Source organism: Notothenia coriiceps, unplaced genomic scaffold (assembly GCF_000735185.1).
Source record: "Notothenia coriiceps isolate Sejong01 unplaced genomic scaffold, NC01 NC01_scaffold00014640, whole genome shotgun sequence".
Taxonomy (NCBI): Eukaryota; Metazoa; Chordata; class Actinopteri; order Perciformes; family Nototheniidae; genus Notothenia; species Notothenia coriiceps.
Window position 1 is genome coordinate 1 of NW_011347341.1, and position 9,167 is coordinate 9,167.

At 38.8% G+C, this 9,167-nt stretch overlaps 1 protein-coding gene across 1 annotated transcript in view; it reads left to right on the forward strand.

Annotated features, from left to right (window-relative positions):
- Positions 1-2,625: 2,625 nt before the first annotated feature.
- Positions 2,626-9,167, forward strand: part of ddb1 (damage-specific DNA binding protein 1) — a gene marked incomplete at its 5' end in the record, with an annotated part of 34,920 nt that continues 28,378 nt past the window's right edge. Inside the window, 4 exons of the mRNA XM_010774796.1 lie at positions 2,626-2,847; positions 4,620-4,703; positions 4,984-5,100; positions 9,026-9,156. Coding sequence (XP_010773098.1) covers positions 2,626-2,847; positions 4,620-4,703; positions 4,984-5,100; positions 9,026-9,156 — 554 coding nt within the window. The remainder of the gene's footprint in view (positions 2,848-4,619; positions 4,704-4,983; positions 5,101-9,025; positions 9,157-9,167) is intronic.

Genomic DNA, 9,167 nt, shown 5'->3' on the forward strand with positions numbered 1-9,167 from the left:
ATATACGTATATATTTATATAAATATATAGCTTACCAGAATCAAACCGAGCACTCTCATAATAACGTAACACTATCAGAGACTGGATATATCCCCCCCCCCTCTGGTCGCTACAATGAGGAAAATAAATTACGGGCCAAAAGTTTTTACAAGTATTAAAAGTAAGCATAGGACACCAGACCAACTGAGACCCGTCTGTCCGCTGCATCTACGCACTGTACAACACACACACCCACACACTGTACCACACACACACCTACACACTGTACCACACGCACCTACACACTGTACCACGCACACACCTACACACTGTACCACACACACCTACAGCCCCTAAAGCATAATCAGGCTACAGCCGTTGTGTATTTTATTATGTGAAGCACTAAATGGCCTTAGAAAAATATTGACTCTTTGTTTGTAGATATCTACTAAACTACAGCAAATAAAGAGAGTAGGCCTGTTATACTGAGCGATGTATATTATACACACTGCTCTGCTTTCTGCACGGACCTCACAGCTGTTCTCACTGTAAACATTGCATCGCGATGAAAGCAGTTAATAAAATAATATCCAGAGGATGCATGCAGAGCTGTCATTGGCTGAGATCAGTCCGGCCGTGCGTCACGACTCTTTGAAACATCTCTGTTCCCGGAAATACATCCGCGGATGTAGGAACCATCAGTGTCTCCTCGGTTATAGCTCCTCCAGAGAGCCTCCTCGATGCTCGGCATTGAAGTGCATTCAGAGAAATGAGATGTACTTCAACATGGCGTGCTGAAAATCCATTTCTGGGCCACTACCGGAAAACCGAGGAGTTGAGGAGGGGCAATGAGTGAAATGAGAAAGGGCCCATGTGTGTTCAAAAAACGATGGAAAGTCAGTTTTTTCATCACACTGAAAATGTTGCTTTTGAGAGGCCAACAAATAGGAATGCCAACAGAATATTTGAAAAATAGATAATAAAAACATGTTGTACATTTTATATTTATCATTTTTCAAAAGGTTTTTTACTTTTAGGTTCATTCTTTTGAGTTATTTGCCATCTGTAGGTCACATGATTCATTTAACAATCTAATTCCACAAATAACAAAACACCAATAGTATTACTAAAGCCATATCTTACTTTCAACTGTGCAAAAATACTGGGTCCAAACAGAATGAGTGGACTAGATTTGTAAGACAAAATCTGTGCAGCAATCAAAAGTTTGTTAACCCTATGAACAAAGCTTGAAAGCCTCAAACTACTCGGGACAGCCCTATCTGACAATATCCCTGGGGAGTTTTGTTCCAGTAGAAAGGAGAAGAAGACGTTTTATGTGTCACTCTGTCTGAGTGGCTTTCCAGTTTTACCTGGGGGAGCATACAGTATATTGTATAACACAGTCCTCTGTGGGAATATATTGATACGACAAAAGGAACCTGATATCATATAATTACCAAGCTCCTATTATGAGCCAGTATTAACTTATCACACATATCCCTATTAGCATATATGTCACCTGATAAGTCAAACGATATTCAAGTAAATACATACTTAATATATGTTGCCTATACAGTGGGTGATATAGAAACAGTGAAGCTATTGCATCATTTGACCTCCAGGGAGCACTGATGAGTTATTTTTCAACCATGTAATGTCAAATGTTCTGCTCAATCACACAGTTTAAGGATTCTTTAGAATTCAAGATCACATTCAGGGTTGACTCAATGTTCGTTCATTTCAGATACTTCACCTTGACTGTCTGCGATAACCATCCCATACCGTGTTTTCCTCTCTCTTTAACAACTTACCCTTTAATTACACATTAGAGGAGATGCATTTTGTTTAACCTTGCCATCTAGAAGACATCAAACTCAACAAATTCTTCTTGCCTAAAGGCAGAAACACATAGCCCCAAACACAACTTTTATTTGAACCTTTTCATACATACAGAACTTTAAGCTCAGTTTGATTGGTCGGCACCATTTAAACTTTCTAATAAAATGTAAAGTGTGACTCTGTTCAAATGTTTAAACCCCTTTTATTTAAAATAACAAAGGTATTATGATTCCATGGATATAAGTCATTCAAAGTACTCGATACCTCACTCAGTGACAGTTTATGACAGATAGTTTAGGTTTGCTGATCGTACTGGATTCTCCTTTGTTTGTTTTTTATATCAAATCCACAGATTTTTGGGCTCGGGTTGCCATATTCCTAATCCAATGTTTTTTTTAATGTACGGTTCTTCTGTAAGAAAATTAAAGTCCTCACAAATCCTCTATAATTTTTAAAATGTAAAAAAAACGACAGCTCCAGCATGTCATTTGTAACTCGCATTCAAATTGTAGTTTCTCAAACAAGAAGCAAAAATAAACTTGTAAGCATCTCCGTTTGTCTCCTGTCGTTCTGACGGGACGACAGGCAGACTTGTTTCATCTGAGCTTTTCTTGTCAAACAAAATACGAGCAGTCTCTAGATCTGTGACTCCGATTTAAACTGTACTGTTGGGAAACTCCAGAGTTTGTATTTATAAATGAGGCAGAACAAAAACATTGTGCTGTCAGGTCTCTCTGACTTGTTCTTGGACATGCTCATAATAGATAATGCATGAGGTGAGGATTTAGACTTCTTAACTAATACAAGGACCTGCTCCTCCACTGTCCGTGTCATTTTAACGATGTGTTTGTGTCCCCCTCTCGTCTGCAGCAAAGCACCATCGTCTGTCACAACCGGGTTGACCCCAATGGCTCCCGCTACCTGCTGGGGGACATGGAGGGGAGGCTGTTTATGCTGCTGCTGGAGAAGGAAGAGCTGATGGACGGCACAGTGGCACTCAAAGACCTGCATGTGGAGCTGCTCGGAGAGGTCTTCTATTTATCTTTATGTCTCTTTATCTCCTTCTCTTCAATGCCTTCACCCACCTGCCTTACCTCTGGCATTCCTCCCATCTGTTTCTCTCTACCTGTCCTGCCCTTTCTGCTGCTTGTTGATTTCCCTCCTGCTGCTGCCTTTTCCTTTCAGCACCCTCTTTGTTCCGATTGACTCCCTAATGGTTTATGGCTCTGACAGGAGCTAATGGATCTACACTTGTAGAGAAGATGTGAACAAATGATCCCACCTCTTTTGTTGCTACCTTTCTAGGTTGTCACTTATCTCTTTTAAGTTGATTTAAACGATGTCTGTATGTCAATACTGCGCTCAAAGCTAAATCGCACCTTAAAAGCACGCAGCTCTTGGCTTGTGCCACCTTCTTCTAATAACTTGCAGAGGAGTTTAGAAAGGTAAATGTGGACTGAGTAATGATGGAGCGAGAAACAATCAAGCAGAGTAGGAGCGCTGAACTAGAGAGGGATTGCTTTTCAAATCATTCTGAACTTTATCCTAAGGACCAGTGTGCTCACTCCACAGGAGCAGCAGCAGCAGCAGCAGCAGCCCTGCATTGAAATGTCAGACAGACAAACCTCTTTATGTGTATCATAAAACCGCAGAGTGTAACACTATATTCACACTGATAATGGTGAATTTGAAAACATTTATTCAACAGAGGTCCGTCTGCTATTAAATAACTTATTATTAGAATATGCTTCTATGTTAATTTTCTTATCTTCCATTTGGCTAAAAACTAAATTGTTCAGTTATACAATTATCAGCCGTCCTTGTTTAGACTTAATTTATGGTTCAGCAGAGCTACAGGTTCCACACTCTTTCATAAAATTGTCGCTTTCAGATGATTGCTCGAGTTGGGAAACAAATAATCATTATTTTCATTATCAAGCAATCTACCAATTATTTTAGTAGTTTAGAATGTGAAAGGTCAAAGATAATGATGATTTCCCCCCTGAGAGTCTAAAGAGACGACTCATAATTACTGTTTTGTTTGACCAACTATAAAAACAAAACCAAAATAATTAAAGACGTGAGGGCAGCAAGCAAAAACGTACATTTGCAAAGCTTAGGTTCTTACATGAATCGCTTAAATTCTAAAATAATATCAAATAATAATCATACATGTAATGAACTTTGACGGTTTTTGAATTGCAAAATGGTGTCCACGGAAGGCAACTTGTTTCATTGGGATAACTGTTTTACGTTTGATCAACTTTTCTCACACAGTTTTGGCTTAACACAAAGCTTTGTTAATGCTGAGCTAATGTGCTTTGGAGTTCAAAGTGGAGACAATAAGGATGTATTCAAATAGTATTTGCATAAGTGTGCAATAGAACTGAAGCAATAAGAAAGTAAATTGACTGAAATTAATCTGCAAATATTTTAATATTGCCACTGTTAATTGATGATATCGTAATTTTGTCAAGCGAAAATGCAGACATATTTGCTAGTTTCAGCATTTCCAATGAGGAGACTTGCTGCTTTTCTTTCCTCATATGATGGTGAACTAAATATCTTTGGGGTAAGGCTATGGTTTGCCAAAACAAGCTATTTGAAGACATCACTGTGGACTCTGTAGAAATGGTGATAGTCATTCTTCACTACTGGCTGACTCTGACAGATGGACTTCGACATCCCCTGAGCCATGCTGCTAGCTTTGCCAAAAAAAAAGGAATAATCATAGGCTTGCAGGCCTGGTGTGGATATAGCATCAGAGACTGAGAGGTTTTTGTTTCTCTCTCCAATGACAGTCATCCATCGCTGAGTGTTTGACCTACTTGGACAACGGTGTGGTCTTTGTGGGCTCCAGACTGGGCGATTCCCAGTTGGTGAAGGTAAGCCGCAATAGACGCTTTCACACATCTCCATCTTTATTTTGTATCCGTAAAGCACTTTGGGTTGCATCTGGCATGAAAGGTGCTATATTAATAACGTTTATTATTACAATCCTAAAATACATGATGTCTTTTAATCTTTAAAATGTTCCATAAACCTGTTAGTAAAATAATTTGTTGCAGGTAATAAAATAAATTTGAGAAATGGATCAAAGTAGTTGTTCCCTCTTTTAGTCTTTAATGGAAATCTATACTAAATGTGGTGTTGGTTTCCCCGCAGCTCAACGTGGACAGCAATGAGCAGGGCTCCTATGTGGGGGTGATGGAGACGTTCACCAATCTGGGGCCCATCGTGGACATGTGTGTGGTGGACCTGGAGAGACAGGGCCAAGGCCAGGTAAATAAGTCAAAAGCCCAATCCTTTTACACTTGCGAAAAAGTGAATTATTATTACCACAAGCCAAGCAGGAAACACAGAACACATATTATATAACCGCTACATACGGCAAATCATTTGTGATAGAGCACCATGCTTCTTGGGGCGTTGTTGCAGACATGACATGGTGATTACAGAACAGCGTCTTAACTATCACCGGATGCACTTTATAGCTTATGGGGAGCCTCCATCTGTGTTTCTCTTTTTATCATCATGTTTGCCACAACCTTCAGGGAGTCTGGGTTTATAACGCCACTGCAGCCGGCTTCTGGAGACGTGTTAAGAGTGTTTCTGTCAGCAATTAAGCATGCAACATACTAATGCACAAACCTGCATCAGCCTGAATAGCCGTGTGTATTCAGGAGATTCTTGCTGACATCAAATACACAGCTTCCTGTGGCTTTTTATATGAAGTCTGGGTGTTCCTCTTTTATCTGGTCTATATTTTTGGTTGACAGTAGTCCCTGCACACCTGGCATTAGTGTGAGGCGGTATCCTATTTGCATCTAGATATGATTTAGCTGCACTGCACTACACCTGATTGTTAAAATACATCTCTCACACATTTAAATTGGCTTTCATGTTCCATTTCAAAAAAGGCAGATTGTTGTGCATTTTCTTTTAAAATAATAATACTTCCACCCTAATACTGACAGTGAAGACTTCGTCTAGGTCGTTCCCTGTCTGCATGTATCACAACAATCCATCATCTTAAGCACACCGTACTTAGGTTTGTTTACCTTCCGCAGTTTCCAGAGAGTTAGTATTATGAATACAAAGTGATACAACCCATATTGCAATGTCAAGTTAAGAAAGGCAACAAAGACACAAATTCATGCATCAAAGGAAATCTTCCATGTTGTTGCTGCATCTAAAAATGAAATCCTTTTTATGTTAAGTGAAACTACACGAAGAAGTAATCTGTTGTTGGTGCATTCTTTGACATATTTTTAAAATAACACTTTGACCAATACATTTCTTAATTTGAGCATTTCTCCTCCTTTGTATGAAACCAGTGAGGAAGATGAAACAGTAACGAGAGAGAGAGGGATAGTACAGAAGGTTCTCTTGGCAGGGTTTAACAGCAGGCCTCAGGGCTCTTGATGTGTTTCCAAAGGCAGCAGTCCACTAGAGCAAAGAGCCACTCTGGGTCCAGACCAGCACACAATCAGCCACACACTGTATTCATTCTCACACTCGGGCTCATTTCCGTCTGTTTGGGACTAGGACTGAATCCAATAATTGTTTTAATTTGCTATTTGCAGTAAATCCACAGAGCATTTGACCTGGTTAATTGCTGCAGACACTTTCCAACACAGTTAAGACAGGATTGATGCTAGGCTGCAGGGCAAAAATATAAACGTACTTCTCTGAGAATAATGCATAAAAAAATGATTTTATTCACAGATGGGCAACTGCAAACCAGGTTGGGGTTTATGACGGATCAAATAAAAATAATAACAAATACAAATACATAATATTTAAGGGTCAGAGAATCAGGATTTAGTCCCCTGAGAGTGTGATAGTGTGAGAGCATTTGAGAACACACTCGGGGAGCTAGGTTGGGTTGCCAGGTTCACTGTGGGTTTTTCCATCGGAGCTGTTGGGTGGCAGGTGGTAGGAACTGAGATTATATAAACTCAGGTATTAATCCTGTTACCGCACCATGACAGGATGAATAAATAACACTCTGATGCGCTCCAGTCTGACTCTACAGAATGATTTACCTTCAGGGGGAAAGATCTCAGCGCTGTTGTTTGATGTTTGAACCGGCAATCTCGGAGAAGCTTTATCATAAACTGATATTGATTCCGAAAATCCTTCCCAGCTGCCACTGTTTGTGCTGCATTGACTTCTGTCATGTTATGATCTTCGGAGGACATTGAGACCGTTCGTTTGAATTCCACTACGAGGTCTACAATTGGTGCAAACAGCCATGAAACCTGGCTATAATAACTACTGCTGTTACAAATAATAATAACAAAGAAGTTAAGCAAGGAGTAGTGGCTGAAAGAAAATGAAACTGCAGCTTTCCTATTTCTTTCCATATTGAATAATGCAGCTCTATTGAATATCCAGGTTTATATTTGATATTGCAGAACGGTTCACAGAAAAATGTAAACAGTGAAATATATTTAAAAAAAAACATATATATTCTAATGATAATTTTGGTATATTAAAAGTTATTGTTGCTCCAGCATTAAATCTGATTATTTTTAAACCCTTTCATTTCATTAAACAAAGTAAGTTCATTCAAAAGAGAAGTTTGGTTGGTCAAAGGTTAAACAGGAAGTTGGGCTATAAACTGTGAGGGATGATTACGTTAGACCAGGGGTCTGCAACCTTTTTGACCAAAAGAGCCATTTTGCTCCTTTTTCCCCCAAAATGTTTTGTCTGGACCTGCAAAACATATTTCATAGCTTGATAGCTAATAAAGTTGTATTTATTGTTATATCAGACAAAAACTACAGTTTTTTTGCATTTATTAGGCTATTTATTACATTATATACAACTGTTAACCTCTAATAAGAAACAAAGAACTCCTATAAGGAGAATTACAAATAATACACAGGCCTACTTTAAAATAAATTAAACACAGCACTTGGGGAGTCCTCTGAACATTTGAAGGAAAAAAAAATATTATTAAAATGGGCCCACTTTGAAATAAATAAAACATATAGCTGCACCCTAATATTTTTTTTTCCTTCAAATGTTCAGAGGACTCCCCAAGTGCTGTGTTTNGTTATAACTTACGTTACTAATAGTATGTCGTACTACGACACACACACACACACACACACACACACACACACACACACACACACACACACACACACACACAGCTGGGGACTTTTAAGCAGGACACAAACACTTTTAAAAATCACATTTTTGCAATACTGGTAACACACATAATGAAACATGTAAAAAACTAAAATAGTTGATATAGGCATCTGGACTTAGAAGAAGTGGTGAGTGCCGTCTCCATGTTTGTTATTTACACACAAAAAATCTAAAAGGCAGATACTCGATCAATACTGAGATGAGACAGAATCAAATGTCAACTCCAGAAAAATAGTTAACAAACATCAAATCAATAAAAACACAGAGCGGAGGGCGTGTTTGTCGATAGCTGTCTTTTGTGAAATTACACTTTATTCAGCTTCATTGTTCACGATGATGTTTGCATCCTTTTTCCATTACGGAAAACAAGACAGCAGGGACAGTGCGCCGTTAGTCAGCAGTGTAATAACAACTCAGAGCCTTTATGACAGTCATTTTTATTACATACCCAGTCATTTTTATTGGTCTGCGATAAATGAAATGGAGCCTTCTGTCATACCACAGTCTAAACCGTTTTGTTTCAGAATGTTTCCCGCAGTAATTGTTTTTGCCATGGCTTTATCAATTACTTAATATTTAAAGGTAGTTACGTTTCTGCACCACTGAACAAATGATTGAAGTTGTGACCTTTGCTCCATTTTAGAATGAATATAATAAATACAAATGAAAATAAAAGTAAGAATTTACAATAAAAAGATAGAATTAAATAATGATATATAATCAAACATGGACGTTAAAGTAAAATGTCCAATTAATGATGAAATAAAATGAAGCGTAAAAATCATTTTGATAAATATAAGAAGTTAAAGTAAAAACGGGCACAAGACTTTAGTCACTCTGATGTAATGATACATGAGACGGTGTCCTGATACCTTTGGACTAGATACTGTAATATTAACCTTTTAAGGGAAATGTGAAAGACATTCTAACTAATGTTTCTCGGGGAGTATTTAAGACGTAGTGTTTTATTTAACACTTCTGAATTTGAGAATCCAGAAACCCCCCTTTAACCTCATCACTCTCCTCTCCTGTGTTTGCTTTGCAGGAGTACAAGAGGAAGCAGATCGAGGAGCAGCGTCAGGCGGAGCGCCTGCAGAGGCAGCTGCAGCAGGAGCGAGCGTACCTGGTGTCTCTGCAGCAGCAGCAGGAACCCCCCCGGCCCCCCCAGGACAAGAAGCAGCTATACC